General features: G+C 53.5%; 11 protein-coding genes across 11 annotated transcripts; 6 read left to right on the forward strand and 5 right to left on the reverse strand.

Annotated features, from left to right (window-relative positions):
* Positions 1–1,173: 1,173 nt before the first annotated feature.
* J4E88_001713 (uncharacterized protein) lies at positions 1,174–4,595 on the forward strand (the record flags this gene model as incomplete). Its single annotated transcript, XM_049395382.1, has 8 exons — positions 1,174–1,190; positions 1,245–1,679; positions 2,083–2,300; positions 2,357–2,554; positions 2,613–2,765; positions 2,871–3,260; positions 3,306–3,725; positions 3,784–4,595. The coding sequence occupies 8 exons, from the start codon at positions 1,174–1,176 to the stop codon at positions 4,593–4,595; spliced, it is 2,643 nt and encodes an 880-aa protein (XP_049259246.1).
* Positions 4,596–5,107: 512 nt separating this feature from the next.
* On the forward strand, positions 5,108–5,477 carry J4E88_001714 (uncharacterized protein; the record flags this gene model as incomplete). Its single annotated transcript, XM_049395383.1, has 2 exons — positions 5,108–5,114; positions 5,257–5,477. The coding sequence occupies 2 exons, from the start codon at positions 5,108–5,110 to the stop codon at positions 5,475–5,477; spliced, it is 228 nt and encodes a 75-aa protein (XP_049259247.1).
* Positions 5,478–6,626: 1,149 nt separating this feature from the next.
* On the reverse strand, positions 6,627–7,563 carry J4E88_001715 (uncharacterized protein; the record flags this gene model as incomplete). The annotated part of the gene is made up of 4 exons (XM_049395384.1): positions 6,627–6,899; positions 6,949–6,988; positions 7,034–7,143; positions 7,195–7,563. The coding sequence occupies 4 exons, from the start codon at positions 7,561–7,563 to the stop codon at positions 6,627–6,629; spliced, it is 792 nt and encodes a 263-aa protein (XP_049259248.1).
* A 432-nt stretch (positions 7,564–7,995) lies between these two features.
* On the forward strand, positions 7,996–8,857 carry J4E88_001716 (uncharacterized protein; the record flags this gene model as incomplete). The annotated part of the gene is made up of 2 exons (XM_049395385.1): positions 7,996–8,263; positions 8,334–8,857. 2 exons carry the CDS (start codon positions 7,996–7,998, stop codon positions 8,855–8,857), a joined length of 792 nt encoding a protein of 263 aa, XP_049259249.1.
* Positions 8,858–9,935: 1,078 nt separating this feature from the next.
* On the forward strand, positions 9,936–11,690 carry J4E88_001717 (uncharacterized protein; the record flags this gene model as incomplete). The annotated part of the gene is made up of 1 exon (XM_049395386.1): positions 9,936–11,690. One exon carries the CDS (start codon positions 9,936–9,938, stop codon positions 11,688–11,690), a length of 1,755 nt encoding a protein of 584 aa, XP_049259250.1.
* A 1,881-nt stretch (positions 11,691–13,571) lies between these two features.
* On the reverse strand, positions 13,572–14,432 carry J4E88_001718 (uncharacterized protein; the record flags this gene model as incomplete). The annotated part of the gene is made up of 1 exon (XM_049395387.1): positions 13,572–14,432. The coding sequence occupies one exon, from the start codon at positions 14,430–14,432 to the stop codon at positions 13,572–13,574; it is 861 nt and encodes a 286-aa protein (XP_049259251.1).
* Positions 14,433–15,195: 763 nt separating this feature from the next.
* J4E88_001719 (uncharacterized protein) lies at positions 15,196–16,732 on the reverse strand (the record flags this gene model as incomplete). The annotated part of the gene is made up of 3 exons (XM_049395388.1): positions 15,196–15,276; positions 15,325–16,362; positions 16,412–16,732. 3 exons carry the CDS (start codon positions 16,730–16,732, stop codon positions 15,196–15,198), a joined length of 1,440 nt encoding a protein of 479 aa, XP_049259252.1.
* A 556-nt stretch (positions 16,733–17,288) lies between these two features.
* On the forward strand, positions 17,289–17,777 carry J4E88_001720 (uncharacterized protein; the record flags this gene model as incomplete). The annotated part of the gene is made up of 1 exon (XM_049395389.1): positions 17,289–17,777. One exon carries the CDS (start codon positions 17,289–17,291, stop codon positions 17,775–17,777), a length of 489 nt encoding a protein of 162 aa, XP_049259253.1.
* Positions 17,778–18,256: 479 nt separating this feature from the next.
* Positions 18,257–19,362, reverse strand: J4E88_001721 (uncharacterized protein; the record flags this gene model as incomplete). Its single annotated transcript, XM_049395390.1, has 4 exons — positions 18,257–18,391; positions 18,462–18,967; positions 19,032–19,230; positions 19,318–19,362. 4 exons carry the CDS (start codon positions 19,360–19,362, stop codon positions 18,257–18,259), a joined length of 885 nt encoding a protein of 294 aa, XP_049259254.1.
* Positions 19,363–19,941: 579 nt separating this feature from the next.
* J4E88_001722 (uncharacterized protein) lies at positions 19,942–21,480 on the reverse strand (the record flags this gene model as incomplete). The annotated part of the gene is made up of 6 exons (XM_049395391.1): positions 19,942–20,433; positions 20,482–21,026; positions 21,079–21,100; positions 21,217–21,297; positions 21,342–21,369; positions 21,431–21,480. The coding sequence occupies 6 exons, from the start codon at positions 21,478–21,480 to the stop codon at positions 19,942–19,944; spliced, it is 1,218 nt and encodes a 405-aa protein (XP_049259255.1).
* A 456-nt stretch (positions 21,481–21,936) lies between these two features.
* On the forward strand, positions 21,937–23,453 carry J4E88_001723 (uncharacterized protein; the record flags this gene model as incomplete). The annotated part of the gene is made up of 2 exons (XM_049395392.1): positions 21,937–22,050; positions 22,110–23,453. 2 exons carry the CDS (start codon positions 21,937–21,939, stop codon positions 23,451–23,453), a joined length of 1,458 nt encoding a protein of 485 aa, XP_049259256.1.
* Positions 23,454–23,788: the final 335 nt, after the last annotated feature.

Raw genomic sequence — 23,788 nt, forward strand, 5'->3', positions numbered from 1 at the left:
CCGTCTCTGGCGTTTAATTCTGTCTTCTGACTGGCCGGTATTTCCAGACCTAGCTGGAGGTATCAAACCGAGGTATGAGACCTATTGATCGACGCTTTGAGATGCAGGGTCTTTAATGATATCCGCCGACTAAGCAGATAAAAAGCGGATCTAACCCTTACCCGTGCAGAGCCGCACTCCCGTTCGTAGGTGCATTTTCAAAATCTTATGATGACGCGGTACGCCTGAATCCGCTAGTTCCATCGGCTACAGCTTCATGCGGCAAAAAGAACTTTCATGTCGAACCACTTTGCAAATTTATCCGCAGCCTCCCACTTTCGTCGACGGGCATGCATCTACCGGCCCGCAAGTCTCTCCCAATTTGTAGGATAGTCTCATAGCCCTGACTAGGCATGCACCTGCCAAGTTTGGATCGTCCCGCGCCGCGGAAGCTTGTAGTATACACACTGCTATCACAGCATTGATGTATGGTGCCTCACTTTGAGTCTTACTTTGTCTTGAACACTTTCTTCACCTGCTGCAGCCAGTATGCCGGCAAACAGGATTAGCTCGATGCTCCTTCGCATTCTGTTCTGCTTTGCATTCATATCATTCATACTTCACACCATTTCTTTCGTACGGGCTGAGGATGACGCTACGTGCGGCCCGGACAAAGAATGTTACCAAGGCTGCTGCTCCAAATACGGCTCCTGTGGTTTTGGGCCAACTTTCTGTGGACAAGGTACGCGAATTATTGCTGAAGGCTGCTAGCACTAGGCAAATCTATGCCACGATAGAACCAGTCTAACAACCTCCAGGAAATTGTACAAGTACTTGCGATCGCAAGCCAGAATGTGGACAGTATGCCGAGGAGCCTGGCAAGAAGTGCCCACTGAACGTTTGCTGTTCAGAGCACGTAAGTCTGTTTTCTAGTCATTGGTGGCGCACACTGACGACTGTAGGGTTACTGTGGTACAACTGAGGCGTAAGTCAACGCTTGAAGTGGGTGTTTTGACTCATCAACTAATATCGTGGTCCAGCTTCTGCGGCAAAGGCTGCCAAAATGGCTGCGACAAAGTCAGCCGTCCCTCCGGGAAGGGCGAAAGTGCCCGGGGCAAGACGATTGGATATTACGAAAGCTGGTCGTACGCACGCGACTGCGATTCGGTTGCACCGCGAGACATCAGTCCCAACATGTGGACTCATATCAAGTAGGCACTTCCAGCAACTGTCCTTGCAATTGGCGACTAACATCGACACCCCAGTTTCGCATTCGCTCTCGTCGACCCGAATACGTTCAAGATCGCGAAGATGAACTCTTATGACGACATGCTATACCCTCAAGTAATCGACCTGAAGCTACGAAGTTCTGGTCTCCAGGTCTTCATCGCAGTGGGAGGTTGGGCAGCTGGCGGCAAAGTCTTCTCGGACATGGTCGCAAGTGCTGCGAACCGCAAGGCTTTCATCGGGTCAGCAATCAAGTTTTGCAACACGCATGGCTTCGACGGCATCGATATCGACTGGGAGTATCCTGCCGCTGATGACCGCGGAGGTGTCGCAGCGGACTATGACAACTTTGTGACCTTTATGAAGGAGCTTAGAGCTGCCAGCGGAAAATTGGGACTGACCCTGACCTTGCCCAACAGTTACTGGTACCTCCAGGGCTTTGATGTCAAAGCCTTAGAGGAATATGTCGACTGGTATGTTTCGTCAGGACAGCACTGCACTGCACTTCACGTTCGGGTGTTGACTTTAGCACAGGTTCAATGTCATGTCCTATGACATCCATGGGACTTGGGACGGTAACAATCAGTAAGTGTTCCCATTAACATCGGTAAACGACCTAAGACATGAGGTCTGGATCACTTGTCGCAGATCGCGAACCGAGTCGCTGGGTGTTGAATGACATCACTAACGGCTTTTTAGACATACTCGGAAGGAGGTAAATCCTCATACGAACATCACAGAGATTTCTCTCGGTCTCGACCTTCTCTGGAGGAACGGCGTCTCGAGCTCCAAGGTTGTACTGGGGCTAGGCTTCTATGGTCGGTCTTTTACGCTTAAAGACCCTTCATGCAGCAAGCCAGGTTGCCCTTTCTCCAGTGGGGCCGAGGCAGGCGAATGTACCGGGGAAGCGGGTATCCTCTCCAACGCCGAGATACAGCGTGTCATGTCAGCTCACAACGTCAAACCCGTGTTTGACAAAGAAGCGGGTGTCAAGTGGATCACTTGGAACTCGGATCAATGGGTATCGTATGACGATGCAGAGACTCTGCAGTTGAAGATCAAGTTTGCCAATGGTCTTGGTCTCGCTGGAACCAGTGAGTTAAACAAATATGGTCGCGACTTGCTGCTGCAGTAGCTGATATGTTTACAGTGGTATGGGCTTTGGATCTGGACAACAAGGATGGCGAATCCGCTCAATATCTCAGCGCAGATACTTCTTCGACTGGCTTGGACGCGATACAAAGAAAGAAACTGTCGGCCGATAAAAAACAGGCCTATGTCGGTCAGATGGCATACTGGACGCCTTGTATGTCTGAGGACGATCGGAAGCAGATGGGCTGTCCTGGAGGTCAGTTGCAATTATCTCATACACTCTACCAAGCACCAAACTGACATTCACTGTTCAGGATACCACGAGATTCTTGTCGGTCACGGAAAGACGTTCGACAGTGATAGTTTCGAGCAATCTACCGGTTGCCACGGCTCGCAAAACAGGCTGCTCTGCATGAACAACGAAATTCTCGAAACGAACTGCCATTGGAATCGACAGAAAGACGGAAGTAAGATCTGTGATAAGTCATGTCCAGATAACACAATCTTTCTGACTCAGAATACCCATCCCGCTGGCGACAAGACCGATTGCGCGCATGGTTCTTTCATAGCAGTATGCTGCGACGACTTGCAGGTCTTGACACAGGTTTGCGAGAACCAGTATTCCGCAGACTTCATCTTTTCGGGCGGACTATCAGGTGCTGGAAGTTCAGACTTCAAGCTTACCCGTGGCGGCCTCCAGAAACGATCACTTTCAAGCCGCGGTATGCACCTGCAAGCCCGTATCGAGGAATCCAGGAGTGACAAGACGAAGCAACAAACACGCGACACCATTGACACGACCAATGACAAGAAAGAGGGTGAGAAAAAGAGAAAGAAGCGGGCCCAAGATGGCTACAACGATTCTAATCCATGCGACTCTCACTTTGAATACGACTTCCCACAACCCCCCAAGAGCCTCGGTTATATCGCCGTATATGCCGACGAGATCATTCTAGGCACGGGTAAGCAGCAGGCTACCTGAGGTGCGATGCATTCCCGCACAACAGTTACGGAAACCGCGATGCCGCACTCGATCACGAACATTAATGTTCTGAACCAAAAGACGTGCCATGGCGACCGCTACCCACAGGCCTGTGCCAACTGGCGCTCGATAGCTACGAACTATTTTCTGAGAACTATACCATGCCCCGACGCTATCAATCACTTCAACCCAATCAGAGAGGCGCCCAGTGTCTGGTATGAGGAGCACCACTCGGAGTGGACGTCATACATCGAGAAGAAGGTGTTTGCACCCTATGACGGGAAAATCAAGGACACTGATTGCGAGTCTGACGAGTGGCCTCCCTATAACATATGGGGCAGTAGATATACGGGTTACGCTGGTATCTACGTGCGATATCTTCCGGGCGGCCAGAACGGCGGCGCTTCTAATCATCGTCCATCCAGGATCAAGTTTGTTGATGACTGTAAGTCCTGCCATGACATATGCGTACATTCTTCATTGTTTGCTAACTGATGTAACAGGCGGTGCCGTGCCAATACCCTGGACAGTCTCAACGGAGACTCTTGGCATATATTACGGCATCTACACAGACACAGTCTGGGAGCAGTTGCATTTCACCAGAACGCGCACGTCAATTGTCATGAACTGGCAAAACATACCTGTCATCGCCGGCGACCCAGATCTGCTCAAGGACAATATCTGCTGGCCCAAGCGCCTGCGTCCCTACGCTGAACCCGGTTTCGCGCTCAACTGGTACGATCAGTATTATGGCGGTATGGGCGCTATCCTCAAGCCCGAATATGCGCTTGTACCTGCCCCGGCTGTAACGCAGGGTAAAACAAAACCAACCAGGAAACGCAGCCTGGAGATACTCGTTCATCCCGATGATAGCGTTGCCTACGTTGTAGATGCGGGCAACAGCACACGACCAGCTACGTCGGAGGAGATAGCCGTGGGTCTTGGCATCGACGCCTGCTTAGACCTGCACTGCACGCAAGAGAAGGCCAAGATGCGCAATGACGTTGTCGGCCACCGCAAGCGACAGATCTATCTCAACGAGCACGAAGACGAAATCAATTCTATTCTCGCTGCTGGCATGCCGCTACAGGACCTGCAGAGCTTCGAATCGGCTAGCTCAGAGATGGTGCTTACGGACTCGCCGGTTGCGCCTACGCTGACTACTGGGGCGCCGTCAAGAGCTACTGCTCAGAGTCCTGTCTTTACGGTTACGGTCACGGAGACGGCGGCTCCTATTGTTGCTGGAAGGGCTCATGGTCATATGCAGGCCCATATGCGGAAGAGGGAACATGCGAACCATCATGGTGGCAGATAATGGCTGTGTTGGTACGTGAACCAGCTTCACCTCGAGATCAAGAACGTTTTATATAACCATCCATTTCACATGATGTCGCTATCTACTTCAGAGGGTCGTTACACCGTCACTTCATGTACGAAAAAAGTCGAACAATTCTCCAGACTATAATAGAATAGAGTGAGTAAGCTAGAGAAGCTTTGTGATAATGGAGGCTTCATGATGTTCAGTTCATTTCTAGGTTGAGTTGCCGCTATGCCTATATACATATCATGTCACCCGTGAAAACAACTCGACACATTCCATCGTAGCAATCTCGCATATGAATTTCAGAGTTTCCGTACTGATAAACCATACCGCTATCCAAGAGGAGTAGCTACGCCTCCCTAGATAAGCCAGGTAGCAGCCAGTACGCCGAAGAACAAGGCAATGAACGAGGCCCTATTATCTCCGGCCTGACCCTTCTTAGTCTCAGTGGCCGCAGCAGTTGTGGTATCCGAGGCATGAGTAGTGCCCGAGGCATGGTCAGAGGCATGGCGGGTGACCGTGGAGGTGACAGTCATCGTGGACTCTTCGTCCCTTGCGTTCAGCGTGGGAAAGATGCCGGGGGTGTAGCTGATAGCGGTACCGTTCGCGAAAGGTGGAGCATGATGACCACCTGACGGTAAACGCGCCATCGAAGACGTCGAAGCAGCCGAAGACGTGGAATCCAACGCAGACGAGGAAGCCGCCGAAGATGCGGAAGCTGACCAAGACGTGGAAGCCACCGAAGACGAGCTACTAACAGTATGGCTAGGGAACAATCCAACCGATCTGCTCTTGCTAAATGATGGCGGACCGACGGACGACACTATCGATGGTACCTCAGTGCGAGACGCCGACGACGATCCGCTCGAGACATAGGAGGATTTGACATCGGTAGGGAGGACCGCGGTGAAAGACCAAGTGATGGACGGGGGAGGAAGAGATGACGACGTAGAGCTGGGAGCGACCTTGGTGACTGATCTAGTGATGGTAACTTGGACGGTTGACTGGATGATCACGGTGGTAGTGGGCTCCTCTGCGGGAGAACCTCCAACGTCCGAAGTGGCTGAGACGGGTTTGTGGGGGATAGGCTGTACCGAAGGAGCAGTTCCGACGTCCGAAGTAGGAGCGGGAGCGGGAGCAACGCTAGAGGTCAGGCTCTGATCACCCGTCACAGTGGTTGTCCTGGTGGTAGTGACGGTGACAGTAGACGGACCTTCGGTCTTCTCGGGACAGAGATAGGTGAGGGTAGTCTCATAGCCACGTAGCAGTACCGCATCTGTACAGAGCTTTGGGAGCTCGGCGCAGTGGTCGTCACGTGCAGCTACAGCATGAGCGAGAACGTGGTTGATAGCGGGATTCCACTGGGCAGATTCCGCGGCAGCGCCTGCTGAGTATGAGTTAGCAAGAGTGGAAAAGTGAGTAAGCGCGCTGGTTGGAGACTATTTACCAGCAACTGCGACCATGGTGAGTACGCGTACAGTCCTCATCTTTGAAGATGAACGTTTGTATCGGAAGGAGCGACTGGGGTTGAAGTGGGTAGAGGGAAGTAGCGAGTGTGAGTAGCGAAAAGAATGTGGAATAGATCAAATACTTCAACGAGCGTGGTGAGGTGAGTGGAAGCTGATGATTGCAAAAGAGGTAAATGTTTTGTTGTTATGAGAGCGATTGCGGTCAACGGCACTAGCTCCATTGGCCTTTCAGCAGCCAATAGCGTCGAGGGCAATTACTGGGCCGAGTGAATGGGAAATTGATGTGCGTTTGCACTCGCGCGCTTGCTCTGCTCTCCACTGATGCTGAAAACATCGCGCAAGTGACGTCACTTCCGTGCGGATGACGCTTTATAAGAAACTTCACAGCTAGAGGCTGTTTGGAGTGGTGAATGAACGGATACGGTGAGAGAACAGAACGTTTTGGTCTAGGATCAGAGAGCTAAGTCCGAAGCCTGGCAACCACCCACCATCAGCACTAACAGAATACAGATCGTTCTGTGGCAACGAAGTATTTCCGTTTTGTAAAGAGGTCTCCTCAGTCCCCGTACAGCTCCATTAAGTGGTTCAGCATCTTCCGCTGTAATTCGAGAAGTTGCTCTTTTGATATCTTACCGCCCGCCGGCGTCGGCTGCGAGTCGGTGACTTCTGTCGGGTCGTAGCTAGAGCCAACTACCAGATGTGGCTTTACACCAAAGAATGGAACACCTAAGACTTTGAGTGATGATGTTTGTGAGTCCACCATAGCTTTGGAAGCTCGGTATACCTTGGCGTCATATTGGTCCAGTTCCTCTTTCTCACGCTCTGGTGTCTGTGCCGCGTCAGTAATCATCCATCAGCACAAGTGTACTTAAACGTACACGAAGCGCGGGTGTGTTTTCCAAGAGACCCGGTAATGACCTGTGAACGTTAGTCCTGTATCATGAGAAAGATCTTGCAACGTACAGCGCAGCTCGATGAGTCCGTTCGTTCTCCCGCTTGAACTTGTGTTCATCAATCAAATTCTTGCGTCCAGCCTCCCAAGACTTGACATTTGACTCTTGATCTTTCATCAACTGAGCAATTTGTAAGCATTGCACATAAGGTCACATGATAGTATGCCCTACTTTGCGAACTGCAGGAGCAAAGTCTGGGTTCTGGGAAGCTATCTTGCTCACACAGCGGAGACCTTGTTTCCATTCGGTGATGGTAGAAGGATCGATGAACGGAGAAGAAACTCTGTCTTGTGGTTTGGGAGGTGGCTGTCGATGTTGAGGAGGCGCGCGGCCAGCCAAACGAGGGTCAGCTGATTGTTGATACGGAGCACTTTGCTGATTTAGGTATGCCTGTTGGGGCTCCGGGTACCCCTGGTGACTTTGATAGGGCTCGTATGGCTGTTGTTGATCTTGAGCTGGCTGAGCTTCCGGTTTGGGCAGGTTCGCAAGTGTAGCCAAAATTTGTGCCAGATCCAGGTTCTGATTGACGTTTTCCGCCATGTCTGCGATAACAGCGCGACTGCACTATTCGATGGTGTTACGGAGACTCTCCAATGCTAAGATGTCGGAAGAGTGGTGTGAATTGAAGGCGGGCACGTTGGATCATGGCGTGTGTTTGCGCTCAGATCAAGGACATTGCAAGGAAAGAAGCAATCTTTGGCCTGCACTGCTCATACTGGATTTTGCTGCCCTCTCAATTCAACGTATCAGCGAGCTGCCGATCTACACACGAAGAAGATCTGATAAGCAGTTCAGCTTGGTATGGTTGACAATGTACGTTAGCGGGCAGATGGGCGGAAATCTCCGCATCGAACCCTAGTCCATCTCGACTTTTGGAAATCATCGAATCATTCGTTCTCCCGCTCCGCCATCTTCACGACATCTTCCTCCCACAACACTTGCCCCAGAGTGCTCTTCCCACTTCCGCCCATTATGTCGAAATCACCGAAGGAGTCGACGCGATTTACAGCCACCGGAGTATGGGCGCACACAAGACCTGGCGGGCGGGCAACGACGCTGCAATTCGCGGATCCCGCACCGAAAAACGAAACGCCACAACAGAAAGTTAAGCGGTTACGAGAAGCAGCGAACAGGGCAAAGATGGCGCAGGTGACGAGGTGGGATTACATGTACTTGTACGGCAGAATGGCGGCGGATGCGGCGCATAGATTTACCGTCTACGGCTTGATATTTGCAACGGGTATGTGGGCACCAAGTAGCCAATGGCTGAACTGGTCATTGGATAGGGATGATGCTAACTGTCTGAACAGGTTGCGTCGGTGTCCTCGCAGTCTTCTCGATAGGCGACATGATCGTCTACAACCGCCGGAAACGAGCAATCTACTTCGCCGAGGAGGAACGAGTCCAAGCCAGGATCCTCGAAGCCGCCCGCAATGCTGTCTCAGCAGGAACAGCCTCACCCGCACAAGCCGCTCTTGTCACAGGTATCGCCGAGGAGCAAGAAGCAATGGAGAGGAAGAAGGCAGAGCGAAAGGCGCCCTCCAAGCTGCTGTGGTGGCTGCACGGCGACTGGAAGGAGGACCAAGCAATCGCAGAGCAGAGAAAGCTGGCGGTGGAGGAGATCAAGCGGCAAGAATCCCAAGGCAACTCAAACCTAGGCATCGCCGCTGCGGTACAAGAGGCCAGGGCGAACGACACAACATCCACATTCACATCGTCGACACCAGTAGTCGGAGGGCCGCTAGACAACACAGCAGAGAAGGCAGTGCACAAGGTGGAGGAGACGGGCAAGGGATGGTTTGGATTCATGAAGGGTGGATCGAAGAAAGAGTAGAGGAAGGACAGCGGAGAGTGAAGCCAGACGCTTCAGTGTACTATATACGACCTCAGCCTGTACATTGCTGTCACATTAGATGTATGCATGATGGAGTTCTTCAGCTGTTATGAAGGAGTCAACGATCATCTCGGGTATCTTCGCTTCGTGTCCATATTGTACATTCAACGCATTTTCGAACGAATTCCAGTCTTGCAACTCGCTAGTTCCCTTGACCAGCCACTGGTATATAGCTTCGACGCTCCCGTGCACGCTGTTTCCAGTCAGTTCCCGATCAAGCCGAACTCGCTCATCTACACGTACCTCTCTCCATCCCTCAACATAAGGCCGCAATGCCGCCCACCCCAAGAGCCCCACCGTCGCTCCAATGAAGACAAACACAACGGCCTGGTCCTTCGCAGAGTCCCTCTGAAAACATGTTGTAAGCACGTTCTCCTCTTTCTCTCCTGCGCATACGCCATAACCTAGGCAGAATTGGCGGGTGCAATCGTTACATGTCTTCTTGGAGGCGCGGGGTTTCAATTCGAGGGCGGCGGGCTTCTTCGTGCTGGGCGCGTCGAGGGCTATGATGGTACTATTGCCTTTGCAGGTGCATTTGCAGAATGACGTACGCGCTATGAGATGTTAACAAGTGCCTGGGTACGAAGAAAAGGGTGACGTACAGGCTGCAAGGGACAGGGAGAGGGAGGACAGAAACGTAAGGAGAAGGAAGAGCAGGTATGGCGGTTTCCGCATCGTGGTGGTGACAAGGATAGATATTGGGTTGAGTCTGTACAAGCGAAGGACCAATTGCAGTGCCAACAAGATGTCAATCTGATGTGGTTCTAGACGTCTATCGCGCGATGAACATGATAATGGTCATAGTGGAGCTCCAAACCTCCGCCCGCATATGCGCTAAGCCAGACAGCTGGGTCCCTTGTCGCGCTAAGCATTTTCCTTTCCCCTCCGGCCGCGACACTTCTACACGACGCTTACAGGCGTCGCTCAAGCTTGTAGCCCGTATTATTTGCTCTAGACGCCCTGGAGTCTTTGCGCACAGTCATCTCCACCTGTCGCACGCGCGCGAACCTGCGACCCAATGCCAGCAGCACAAGCGCCTAACTCTTCCGAAGCGCAACCCGAAAGCAAGGTCGTCCGCCTGCACATTACGCCTTTCCGCCCCGACCTGCTCAAGGTCTACGTCGCGCCCTCTGTCCTTCCCTCTGCGCAAAATATCTCGTACCATACCGTCGCAACCTTCCCCGAGAAAGGTTTCGGCTACGTAGAGCTACCCGAACCCGAAGCTCAAAAGATCAAGAAGAAGCTCAACGGCACAATCTTGAGAGGCGCAAAAGTGCGGATAGAGATGGCGAAACCTGAGAAGCGCAAGGCGCTGGCAGAGGCTGACGCGGCGAAGGAGGTGGCGGACACTGAACGCCCCTCGAAGCGCGCGAAGAAAGAGAAAAAAGAAAAGAAGGAGAAGAAAGAGAAGAAGAAGAGGGAGCAGGGCGTGCTGGAAGGCGTAGAGCTGCCCGACGACAGGAAAGTCAAGCGCGGTTGGACTGAGCCGTCGAAGAAGGACAGGAAGGATAAGAAGGATAAGAAAGACAAAAAGGAAAAGCGTGACAAGGACGAGAAGAAGGAGCGGAAGCCTTCAAAGTACACCAAAGACGCCGAGCTGCTTTTCAAAGCGAAGCTCACACCCGTGGCTGCGACCGAAGTTGCGCACAAGGACGAGAAGAAGGTGAAGAAAGATAAAAAGGAAAAGAACAAGTCAAAGATAAACGAAGTGGTAGTTCATGAGTTTGAGAAGAACATCAAGACTCCCAGCTTCCTGAAGCAGCCACAGGTCGCCCTGTCAACGAAGCCTGCAGTCGACTATGTCAATGGTCAGGGCTGGGTCGACGAGGACGGTGTCGTTGTTGAGCCTGAGACTGGCAAGGCCAAGGCTAGGCGAGCTCTGGAGCTAGTAGACGCGCCCTCGGAGGCTCAGAGGGCTTGGATTGACGGAACAGGCAAATCATCCACGCCTGCGACTACGAAGGATAAGAAGAAGAAGAAAGCTACTCTTCCGCCATCTGAATCTGAGTCCGAGGATGACGATTCATCAGTAGTCTCGTCTTCTTCTGAAGATGAGGACTCTTCCGACTCCGAGTCAGAGTCAGAGTCAGAATCAGAAGCCGAATCATCTGCATCTTCTCCCGCTCGACCTGTCGAAAGCAGGAAAACGCCCGAAGTCCAACCAACTACATCATCCGAGAAAGAGGTCCACCCCCTCGAAGCGCTGTTCAAACGCGCAAAGCCCGCAGATGGCACAACTTCAACTCCCACCAAGAAGCTCACTCCAATCGACACCTCCTTCAGCTTCTTCGACAACAACGAAGACACGATGGAAGTCGACGGCGAGCGCGGCCAGCCCATCGACGAAGCCCCCACTACCCCCTTCACTCAACGAGACATTGAATGGCGCGGCCTCCGCAGCGCAGCACCAACCCCCGACACCGCCGGCCTCGGCCGCCGCTTCTCCTTCGACTGGCGCAAGAACAGCCAAGAAGCCGACGACGACGAGGATATGGGCGACGTTGACTCCCTCGCCGAACAACGTCTATCTCAAAATACTCGCGCAAATGCCAAAGCCAAGCTAGCTGAGGTCGCGGAAGAAGACGAAGAGGACGAGGAAGAGAATGCAGCGGCCGCTGGTGGTAAGGAGGAGAAGCCAGAGAGCGAGTTTAAGAAGTGGTTCTGGGAGAATCGGGGTGATTTGAATCGTGCGTGGAAGAAGAGGAGACGGGATGCGTTGAAGGCGAAGCGGCATAGTGAGAATAGGAAGATGACTGGTAGTAGGAGGGTTTGAGGAGAGGTTTAGGGGACTATGTTGGCATTGTTATTACGTTTACGCGCTTTTAGATGTTCATGAATTGGGCTAGCTACGAGAAGGAAAGACAGGAAGGGGAGTTATCCTTTCCATTCGTAAAATGAGACAGGGAAAATGTCTCTCAATCAAGACCTCCACGTTATCGTACAGCCATCCCCTTCAAAGACCCAGTTCCCGTGTGTACGCCTCGAACCAGAACGCCTACCTCACATCTCTCCGTATAGCTAAACATCAACCCCCTTAAACATAACACACCTCCCCCCTTCCCTCTCTCCCCCAACCCAACTACTCTTCCTCCCCTCCCCACCACACGCCTCCTCCGCTCTCGTCAGCAGCGTCCCCTCACCCAGCACATCTCCCGCCTCAGACTCATGACCCTGGCTCGACGTCGTGGACGAGTCACTCGGTATGCTGCAGAAGGGGGCGCCTATCATGCCTTTCTCCGTTGCGGTGATGATATCGGTTGGTATATGCGGGAGAGGCGGTCGTTGTGGTGCGGATGATGTGGTTGAGGGGTTGGAGGATGGGGGTGGGGGTGGGGAGGCGGATGCATGACGGTAGGACGAGGGATTACGCTCCGTCGTTGTTGTCATTGTTGTAGGCGTTGTTTCTACTGGTTTCGATTGGAAAGCTAAGTTTGTTGTTAGCATGTGGATACACAATTCTCCAAGTCTAGTTATTACATCGGCTGGGATATGTTATCCATGTACATACCATCGCTTCCGGAAACAACGTGCTGACTACTCCTCCGCCTCTTCTCGAAGCTGCCAGTCAATTTATCGCGTAGGTTGAATAGCCAATTCATATTGTACGACGGCTCGGAGAGTAGGTGTTCTGTTCCTGATTTCTTAACAAACATTCTTCAAATCTCGATTATAAAGTCGTAAAACACAGCGATATGATATATGATGTGTTATGGTGTGAGCAAGAGCATTAACAGTACGTACCGTCCGTTGTAATATAGGTATGTATAACCTTCCGCGCAGAATATCTCCAAACTCAATAAATCAACCACGAAACGCAAGGAAGGTTGATGGATGCTCCACACTCTCAGTATATACCCCGACCCCGAAATACCCCGACCGATGCAGTCCCGCCCCCATTAAAGGTTGAAAGCTGTTCTGTTCCACTTCAAAACACAAATGACGTATCGCGGGCGCCTTACTCTCACTCTTACTTGCTTATCTGCTTACCTTTGCACGCCCCCATGCCCTCGCCCGTGCCGTGGCGCCTCGTCCTTTCCACCACATCACGTCACGACACTCCAAAAACGAGGCATTAAACAACATCCATCCAACCTCTCACAACATCACGCCACAGATGTGTCCGGCACTTACGTATATCACGCCTTCCCCCCTCTTCACATGCACACATCCCGCGTCGCTGATCTGCCGTCAGAAGGGGACAACGAGATCGACGCTGGGATGCTGTTCCGTTAGGTGCATATCGTGAGGATCAGCGGCGTTAGTGTCTAGCCTTGGAAGATCTACGGATATCCCGTCATGCCGTCTTTGGGGGGAAAGAAGCAAAGTTTTTGATAAGGATGGTAATGGGTGGCGTAAAAGAGAATTGGGGTTGTTATCTTTGCGATCGCATCAAAAGTAGTCTTTTGTTTAGTTGTATTGATTGATTGATCGATTGATGAGAATGGTAGAATTAGAATAAAATATCCGCTCGTATGGATGCCGATTGGCATAGCATATCCTGATCGCTCAAACTCCATGTTAACAACTGATGATATGGCCGGAGCAGTGCTGTTCCATCCCGTCGCACATGCAACGTGAGCCTGGCCTGCGCTATTAACAATCCTTCTCACCAATACCCTACAAACACATCTCCTTCACCCTATTCACAGCTTTATTAGGGGACCCCTGCGGTCTCATTAGCAGGTGCTTGCACAGTATCAGAAGCATTGCCAACCCCGCTGCTCTGCGACTGCGGTGCACCCCTCCGACCCCTCTGACCGTCAGCGGCGTCATTGCCGCCCCTGATCATGCGCTCCAGATCACGGATGCGCTGTTTCAAGGCCTCGTTTTCCTTTTTGACCTCCTCCAGCTCCGCCTTGTGTTGTGCCACCTCTTCGTAGCGTGGGGTGCTGACGACGCTCGAGCTGCGGTGGTCGCGCTGCGCAGGATCGCCCGTCGCAGGCTGGGAGGAGATGGAGTAACGGTGTGGAACGTGACCTGGTGGTAAGCCGCTGCGGGAGACGCTCGAGGAGCTGCGGTGGCGGCGCGAGGATGTGGGATGCATAGGTCCGGTAGGAGCCTCAGCGTGTGCGACGGAGGAGTCGGCGGCGCTTGACATGGACGTGTTGGAGGCTACAGATGCAGAGTGTGCGCGCAGAGCCGAGAGTTCTCGCGTCAGACGGTTGACGACGGCTTCTTGCTCCTTCTCGAGCTCAAGGTGCAGCTCTGCTTGTGTCATCGGGCGTGGGTGTCTCATGGGAACGCCTGCTGAGTCGACGCTCGCCTGGACGTAGCCGCTCGCGCTGGGGCTGAGAGGCGGAAAGCCATGTACATGATGTGATGCTGACTGGGGCGGTGGTAGGGTACCGCCAGGCGATGCGAGAGGCAGCGGCGGGGGGCCCATCTGCGATGCTCGCCTAGAGCCCGGTGTAGATGCCTGACGTGACGATGTCTGACGTGACAAGGAGCCTGAAGCTGGCTGCGTGCTCGAAGTGTTGCCTGTGTTGGTCGGCACCTTGTTCAGATCCGGAGCCATCGTGCTTGTCTGGGTGCGAGTCGCGCTGGGTGTGGTGGACGTGGAGGCGTTGATGACCCGTAGAAGACGCGCTGTCTTGGAATGTTTATCGAAGAAGCAGCTGGTAGCTAGTCGTGGAGGCGAGACTGATCTCAATTACTGGGCGTTGTTGTGGTGGTTCCGAGTACGGTGGATGGGAGGAAAGTGCATCAGCGGAGCGCACGAGCGACCGAGAGGGGCAGGGACATTCACTCCATCGCCATGGATCATTACGGACGTGCTTGCTCCGAACGATGCGCTTTAACCGGAATTGCTTGTCAATGATCGTTTGGATGGTGTTGGTCGGACAGAAGCGAAGATTACGGCAGAGCAGCCATGTCCACTCAATGCGCTAGCATCTACCAGTCTGCTACGAAGGCTGAACCCTTGTTTCCCCACACAATGTGACGATGTCAAGCTGAAGTTACAAACATTCATACATCCACGTCGCGTCCACTTATTGACATGTGTTTGAAATCTGCAAGTTTGTTTGGTATTCTCCAACTCGTTGCTCGTTCGCTCATCCTGTCCATCCTCCGGCGCGCTCGTCGCGCACGGCGGGCGGCGTCCAGTCGTGCAAGATCGCGACCTGGACCCTATCTTCGCCTTCCCCACGCCTAAGCGTAGCTTTAGATTTTGCAAACACGCTTTTGGATACCCATGAAATCCTCCAACTCCAAGCGCAATGCTCTATTGTGTGGGCCCCGAATGTGAATAGTCGCTCTCAGAAAACACTCGTGATCCTCTAGTAAGTCCTGGCCAAGTTGCGGAGGTACCAGTCTACGAGCCTCCTGCCGACCTTTGCCTCTGAAACGTGGATGAGGTCCTGGTAATCGTTAGCAGACGTATTTCTTCCGGGATGTGCTGTACTTACACCCTCCATGGCGTAGTCGAGGTCGCTGGCCTGAATGATATCACCATCCAACAGACCACCCTCAGCCCACCTTATTTGCCTGCTCCTCTGCTTGTTGACGAGCAACCAGCACCTCAGCTTCTCTGGCTCGACCTCCAAGAATCCAGCGAGCTTCTTGAGGTCCATGGTTGTGTAGAGCTTGAGGTAGCTCTTGACGGTGGGCGACATCATGTTGTTCTTGACCTCGTCCATGAAGATGCGGAGGTGGTGCTCCACGGGGTCAATGTTGACCTCTGGGTTGTCGAAGTCGGGAGGTGTGGGGCTGATGAACTTGGGGCAGGCGGTGCGGAAGAGCTCCTCAAATAGGGGAAGAGACTCGGGGCCGCCGCGCTGCAGCCTGTTGAACTGCTCGCCGTACTTCTCCCTCAGAGCAGTGTGGATGGTGTCGTCGAGCCTGGTGGGCTGGAAGGCTACGCAGATGGCGACAAGTGCGTACATTTGGTCGTTCTTCTTGGTAATCGAATCGTACTGCGCGTTCTTCTGGAAGTTCTTTGTCCGCGAGACGTAGACGAGGATGTGGCTGAACATGCGGATGGCATCCGAGTATCGTCGCATCATCATGTAGGAGAATCCGACGTAGTAGTATGTGGTGAAGTGGGCGGCCATGACACGGGCGAACATGGCCTTCTTGTTGAGCTCAATGTCGTCGAGCGTCTTGAGCGCGAGGCTGAAGTCTCCGAGCAAGCAGTGCACGCGGAGCAGACCGATGATGGAGAAGTATCCCAGCATCTTGTATAGCGGCCTGTTGCCGTACTCTCCGGCGTACAGACTCGCGTCCTCGCCCCGCTTCATCGCCGCCAGCTGCTCGCTGATCTGTGACCGCTGGATAAGCGAGTACAGGACGTTGAGGACGCTGTAGCAGCCCCATGTGTTTGGGTTCTCGCGCAGGAGCGCAATCTCCTCCTCGTTCTCGTTCTTCTGGGCGACTCGTTGGCGGTAGCTGCAGAAGCTGTTGAACTGGTAGATGAACTCGTCGATGACATCCCACGCCCAGTAGTACTATGCGCAGTTAGCCCTGCTATATTCCCCTTTTTTCCATATTCCTTACGTTTGGCACTTCCAGGTCAACGGGGCCCTCGGAGTTCAGGATGTAGTGGAAGAGGTTGCAGTAGCTGTCGTAACTCGCAAACTTGGTCTCTAGCGTGGCCTGGAATTCGAGGGGGGTGGCCGCGGCCTGCAGTTGCGCGTGGATGTCCTGGTTGCTGTTCATCGAGGGCATGCGGTCGAGGTCCTCCATGCCGTCGTATTGGACCTGCTCGCGGTAGTCGTTCGCCATGGCCTCCTCCTCGACGTCCGAGTCGTCGTCCGGCGCACGCCTGGCAGCGTCGCCATTCTGGTACTGCGGCGGGACACGCTCGCGCAGACTCATGTTGGGTGTTCGTTCGGGCGACGGCACGGGTGCTTGTACGGGGGGTGAATGTCGTGTCGTGGTGCTGCTCCCCGCTTTGTCACGAAATTTGGCGTTCTGTGCGTTTGCTAGCGGCAGTCTGCTATCGATAGCGCGCCCAAGCAGAGGGCACAGGCAGGCGCGACCGGGATCAGCGCTGTGAGGGGCAGTGCGCAGAGGTCCACTCCACTCAATCCTCACGGCCTTCCTGCTGTTTTGACACGCCCTGATTCGACTCACCGGCCATCTCCTCAGCGCTGGGTATCGTGACGGCGTTGAGAAAGTATGGCGAGCCCATGTCGTCTGCCGGTGCCGGGTCCGTAGTTTCGCCCTAGGGCACGAGTAGCTGTGTGCATCAATAACGGAGGCTTTAGGCGCGCTCGGTGCCAGTATGATGTCTTCGCATCGAGTGTGGCTGAGAAACTACAAAAGCCTGCCGTTCCTCTGTCTCTAGACCCTCTGGAAGCCACGCCGCTGTCAGAACCCTACTACTGTCTTTACCACCCACGCTACCCATATTGTCGTCCCACCCTCCAACATGACGTACACAATCGTCCTCTTCATCACGCGCAACCACGACCTTACCTCGGAAGAGTTCAGAGACCACTATGAGCACACGCACATCCCCCTCGCCCATTCGCTGCTCGCCTCCTGCTGGCCGATCGATTTCAAACGTCGCTATCTCGCGCGGATATCGCGGAAGGGGTTCGGAGGACCGGCAAATCCCGACCGACCGCCGCTGATGCTAAGGGGCGAGATGAACGAGCTGGACTGTGACTGCATTGCAGAAATGACGTTTGACAGCGAAGCCCGCTTCCAAGAATTCTACCGAAGAATCTACGCCCCGGAGAATGCAGCCAAGCTAGCGAGAGACGAGGAAAAGTTTTTGGAAACAGGGAAAACGAGGGTCATTGTCGTTGGCGAGACTTGGAGTACGGACGAACACGGCGTCTCGACGAGAGAAATAGGCTACATCCGCAAAGACGAGAGGTCCGACAGCGAAGCCAGTGGTAGTGGCCAGAGCTGAGATGAGAGACGGATGCCGACATGCGACCCGGAGATACCAGTCGACGCCCAGCATGCGATTGAGTCGAGGCATCTGCGTTAGGCTCAGGAAGATGGTGCCATGGTGGTGAATCGAGCTTCTGGCCATAATGATCGGCGTTCAATAGTTTGGGAGAGGGGCTGGCGCTGCGCGCTACTAGGCACCCGTTCGCGCTGCGCGTAGGAGTTCACCGGTTGCTTCCGCGAACTTTTGTCAGATACCATGTCTTTGCGAATTTGCGACTTTTGGGCGCGTTTGGAGGAGCCCGATGTTGGCCGAGAGTAGATTGAATTGACCAAATGGAATACATTTCGTTTATTGAATTTTACACCCTCGATCGAAACCCGCAGCAAAGAATGTCTAGATCGAGACTAGTGCTTTCCTGAGTATACATCCTATATCTATCGAACATGATGCTGAAGACGATACAAAGATATCATGTTGATGCGCCGCATCCTCACTCAAGGCTTCCCCTCTCCCGAATGCCTATAAACATAATGCCAATCCCCCCTCGCAATATCAGCTCTGACCTGATAATTACTCTCCGCATCCTCCAAGACCTGCATGTCCAAATCAACAACACACATGCCCTCTCCCTAAATGTTCGTCATTAGTTCGACTTCTCATATAGTCAATTCATGAACATGTCAAAAGAATGAGACTTACAGCACCACCCAGCTTCCCCAAAGCCCCCACAAAAGGCACAGCAACCTGACTCAACCCCGCATACCCCATCCCCGGCGGACCCCCCGCATTCGCAAAAACAACCGCACACGTATTCTCAAACGCCCGTGCCGTCAGCATACTATCCAAAAACAATGCTTCAGCCGCCGGGTTCCTCGCCAGACCCTCCGCATTACAGTCATTCAGCGTCCAGAAGGTCGGTATGATAATAATCTGAGCGCCTTTGGCAATCAGCTCGCGGAATGCTTCTGGGAAGGCGAGATCCCAGCATATTAGCAATCCGACTTTTCCGATGGGTGTGTCGAAGACTTCATGGGGGTCGTGACGGGAGCCGGTGAGGTGGTTGCGCTCGGGGCCCCAGAGGTTCTTTTTGATGTATTTGCCCACGATGGTACCTGAGGGCGAGATGTAGTAGCATACGTTGAGGAGCTTGTCTTCCGCTGCAGAGTTCTCTTTGTGGGATTCTACGATTGTGCCGGGGACGATGGCTAGGGTGGGAGTCATTAAGTATTGGGGATTTGTGCGGAACAATGAGTAGTACGATGATCTTACAGATGTTACATTCTTTGGCTAGGGAGCAGTATTTCTCTAGGTAGCCGGAGCATTGTTCGATGCAGTTAAGAAACTCGGGGTCGTCGGGTTTCCAGCTTGTCAAGTGGTATTCGGGTAGGACAGCGAGTTCGGCGCCCTGAGCTGCTGCTGAGCGGATGAATGAAACGGCTTTGTTGAAATTGTGCTCTGGTTGTAGGGGCTAGCTATTGTTAGGAACTGATGCTAATGGTTGTAGATGTGGTCGACAATGATGGGCAATCATGATGATGTGGGGTAGAGGAGATACCTCTGGGTAGAGTTGGATAACAGCAACTTTGATCGTCGGCGCCATCTTGATTCAACGAAGTTTGTTGATATAGATCAACTAATTCAGGACGATATCTGTGGTGAAGTTGTGATCTACGAAGTGAGGCTAATCAAAGGCGTATGACATAGCTGACGCATGCGCGTCGATGCAAGACTAGTGCTCGCTAAAAGCGACAAGCTTTCTGCCAGGGGGTGAGCATGTCTACCATCCTGGCAAAACGCTGATCATGAACATCTCCTCTAAGCGTGACGGGATGAATGTGTTGTAAGTAAAATAGTCATATTCCAGAGTAGCCGAGGGGTATCTATATAGGAAAAGAAGCATACTCCAACCAACACCTGTCGAGGGCTGTACGACACGACGTTCTTCTCGTAAACATACCCATATTATAATTCTGATCGCCACGACTTCACTCGTGGCTTCCCTCTCTTCGCATGAAGAATGTAGCCGGATAGGTGGAATATTCCTTAGCTTGCTTTGAAACGTGCCGCAACGCGAAGAAACTTGACGGAACAGAATGGCCGGATCAAGTTACTGTTACCCCTCGTCGACCCCAGGGAATGGGCCGAGCTTTGACAGGCGATGAACCTCCATCGGTAATGTTCATGCTACTACACTGTCAGCCCAATGGTAACCATCGACTTGCACACCATTGGTCCTGTACAACTCCTCTTCAGACTCTGACCCATCGTCGGAGCCGGTATCCAGAAGAGCATACTGATTGACCACAGGTGCAGGCTTCATAGGCATGCGAGTGACGGGAGTGTTGGCCTTTTTGGGCTGAGGTAGCGGTCCAGCGCATTCATCCGGATAGTACTCGATGCGCATGCCCTTGTATACAGTACGCGACATCATGCAGGTTCTGGCGAACAGAGCGTTGTGGATAGAGTTGGTCGAGATGTACGCATCGCCACTTTTGAAGTAGACGTCTACCACGATGAGGTTGTGGATGTGATCGAGATGGTCACGGATCTGATCTGTAGTGACCTTGCTTGCAACGCCTCGGACAACAAGATTTCGCGTAGCGCCGCCAGCGATCTTGTTGGACACGTGTGGTGGTACGTGGAATTGTCGGTCGCTCCAACGGAATTCAAGCTGGGATGGTCAGCTTCTTTCATGCCTCGGGGTAGGTGCATATCTTACCCTCTTCATGTGTAGATATATGTCATTACGCTTAGCATAAGCAAGGAAGTCGGCAGCTCCTTCGATGAAGGATACCGTTGCAGATCGGTCATTGCGAAGGAATATGTCCAGCAGTCTGCCGCCACGCACAATGCCGGCCAGGTCCTTATGTGTCGTACGCTCAGAAAGGTTGGTGATTAACACAGTGCGCTGATCGTGGAGCGGTATACGTTGGGCTGGTCCGCGGTTTAGATCGTCATATTCGTCGGGTGGGCTGTCTGGGTCGCCGGTGAAAGACTCGGATTCCCCATAGCTGACGACTCGACGGAACGATGCTGAAGGTCTAGGGTAGAGTCCGTGGCTGGCAGAGGTATAGTCGGACTCTTTTGGGTAGCGAGCTGACGTAGGCGCTGCTACAGGAGTAGCCTGCGATCTTGCATGCGTGTGTTGCGATTCATAATCGTAACTCGAAGGTTCTTCGTTCGAAGCCCCGTTCTCGCCCTGTAGCAGTGTATCCAAGGTTTCGTTCGTCAGGCCGCCACGGAACAGAGCGCTCTTGAGAAGGTCTAGACACAGTCAGAAACAAATAGTATTGCGCTGGAGCAGGAGTGTACGTACGGTACTCTCGCACTGCTTGGGTCTGTGGGAAAATGTATTGTTAGCATTTTTGCAACTAAAACAGAAACCAGAGACAGCTGGCTGGATGGTGGGGAAGGTTTAAACGTTTGGAGTGATGTTGGGTGCAATACAACGTACCATGTACTCATGCTCTGCCTTGCTGATGGTGACATTGTCAGAGAGATCAGTGCCGTAGCTGACAGGCTGGTTGGAAGTATGCTGTTGATAAGAGTCAGCTCTACCGAAGCCAGACGCATAGCTACTGCCTGGGGGGTACCGACAAATTCAGCCCTAAAACTCTAATCAGCAAACAGCCCGGCGCATAACACAGTGCAAGATAGTGAGTACTCACTTGCGTAAAAGAGCGTCGAAATAGGATTTGCCTATGGTTACGGTGGCCATGGCATAGGTGAAGAAGAGCGAGGTGCTCGGGGCCGAAGATGGCTTCGCAACGTGCTTTCGGGGTGTTGATCAGTGAATTGGGCAGGCTATGGTAGTTATCAGTGACGGGCAGCAGGTCCAAGCTCGCCCTAGCGCTCCACAACTCCACAGGGCTGGGAAGGCGCCATGGATAGCCTTCCGCGACGCGACCCCGGATTGCTTATGCAGCCCTGTGCATCTATGTATACAGCATTACCAACGTCCATGTTTCTTTTTCTGCGCCGTTTGCACAACTCCCTGATGGTGTGACGAAAATACGCCCACCAACCTTCCACGTTGCAAACAAGCGCTGTGCGACACCCATCGGTTGCGTGTGACATGGTGATAGGCACGAATGGGTGCGGCGTAGCGGCATCGATCCCCCGCTAGCGTCCATGGCGTATCAAATTTCTGGACAGGCGCGCCTCTCCGCCGCTCATGGAACCGAACACGCCTCAACACCAGCTGGCCAAGCAGATCGCTGCCGGCAATGGCAGTCCGGGACTCAGCTCGCCCTGGTCGCAAATCACCGACAATCCCTTCTTCACCGCCGTATGATTCACCCTGGGGCCGCTGCATGCTTGCTGGACGTGTGCTCACTGATGCCATAGGGCTTCGGTCTCGCAGCGCTTGGGGTTGCGGCGCGGACGGGCCAGAAGGGACTCCAACACGGCGCCGCGTTTGTGCGCCGCCGCATGCTCGTCGACCTCGAAATAACTCGCCATGACGACGCCTATCCCTGGGTCCTCCAATGGATGACCAACTACCACCGCGCACAGCAAGCCGGCACCAGGCCACTCGTGCGCAACGGCGTCCTCTCCAAGGTCCTCAATCGCATCGACCCGCGCATGCACCACCTCCAGGTGCAGACGTACACGCCGCAAGATGGGCCCTCGCACGCCGCCCACTTCTCCTTCGTACCGGGGCCGGGCAAGCACTTCCTGCGCTACAAGAATGCCTTCATCCTCGTCGACAGGCAGCGAGAGCGCAACAGCCTGAACGTCAAGGATGGCGTACCCTTCGAGACGATCAACCTCACGACCCTCTACTCGCACCGCGACGTCTTCGAAGACATCTTCGCCGAGGCGCACCAGATATACCAGCAGTCGCAGGAGGGAAAGACTGTCATATACAACTCCATGGGCACCATGTGGCAGCCCTTTGGCGACGCCAAGCGGAAGCGGCCCCTCGATTCGGTGGTCCTCGAGCGTGGCGTCAAGGAGCGCATTGTAGAGGATATGGAGGCTTTCATCGCATCACGCAAGTGGTATCTAGATCGCGGCATACCATACAGGCGAGGCTACTTGTTGTATGGGCCGCCGGGTACAGGAAAGAGCTCCTTCATCCAGGCTGTTGCAGGTCATCTCGACTTCAATATTGCCATTTTGAATGTCAGCGAGCGTGGTCTCACAGACGATAGACTGAACCATCTGCTGACCAAGGTCCCGCGACGGACTGTAGTGCTGCTGGAAGATGTTGACGTCGCATTCATGAACCGTAAGACGCCTGGTGCAGACGGATTTGCTAGCGCCTCGGTCACCTTCTCCGGGCTGCTCAACGCTCTCGACGGTGTTGCCAGTGCTGAGGAGCGGATCATCTTCCTGACTACAAACCACGTCGAAAGACTAGACGAAGCGCTCATCCGCCCTGGGCGCGTGGACATGACGGTAAGACTCGGTGAAGCAACAGAGTTCCAAATCGAGCAGCTTTGGGACCGATTCTATGCAGAGTTCGATGCAGGCGGGCAAGCGAAGCAGAGATTTATGGCTAGAGTGAGGGAGTTGGGCCTCATCGACTCGGTGAGTACTGCAGCGCTACAGGGGTTGTTCCTCTACAACAAGGACGACACCGAGGGCGCTATTGCGATGGTTGAGGGCCTCACCGCTGGTCGCAAAGCCGAAAACCACGTGGGGATACCCGGTCACGTTGACGTGAAGGAGGTGACGTCACGCTGAGCGTTGGGAACCCGTAGAAATATGTAAAACTCCGAATGCAAACGCTGCGGCTCTGTTCGCTCGGACGTGCAGATGTCAATCAGTCTTGGTCTGTAAGGGTGCCGGGATTTTGAAGCATGCAGGCGTGTGATGGTATGCAGGCGGCTCGCGCGCGCGGGAGCGTGCGAGGCTTTTTTCCTGGGAACTCCACATCGTCGCCCGGATCTAACCGCTTACCGTGAAGACACTGCACTCGCCATTGGATGACTCAAGCAGTATTCCATCATTGACCTAATTCTGGACCGCTTCCCGCGCTTCCATCTAATCAGATCATCGAAAAGTGTGAGGCCCAACAC

This window comes from Alternaria novae-zelandiae, assembly GCF_023758075.1.
Source record: "Alternaria novae-zelandiae strain BMP 2774 chromosome Unknown scaffold_2, whole genome shotgun sequence".
NCBI lineage: Eukaryota > Fungi > Ascomycota > Dothideomycetes > Pleosporales > Pleosporaceae > Alternaria > Alternaria novae-zelandiae.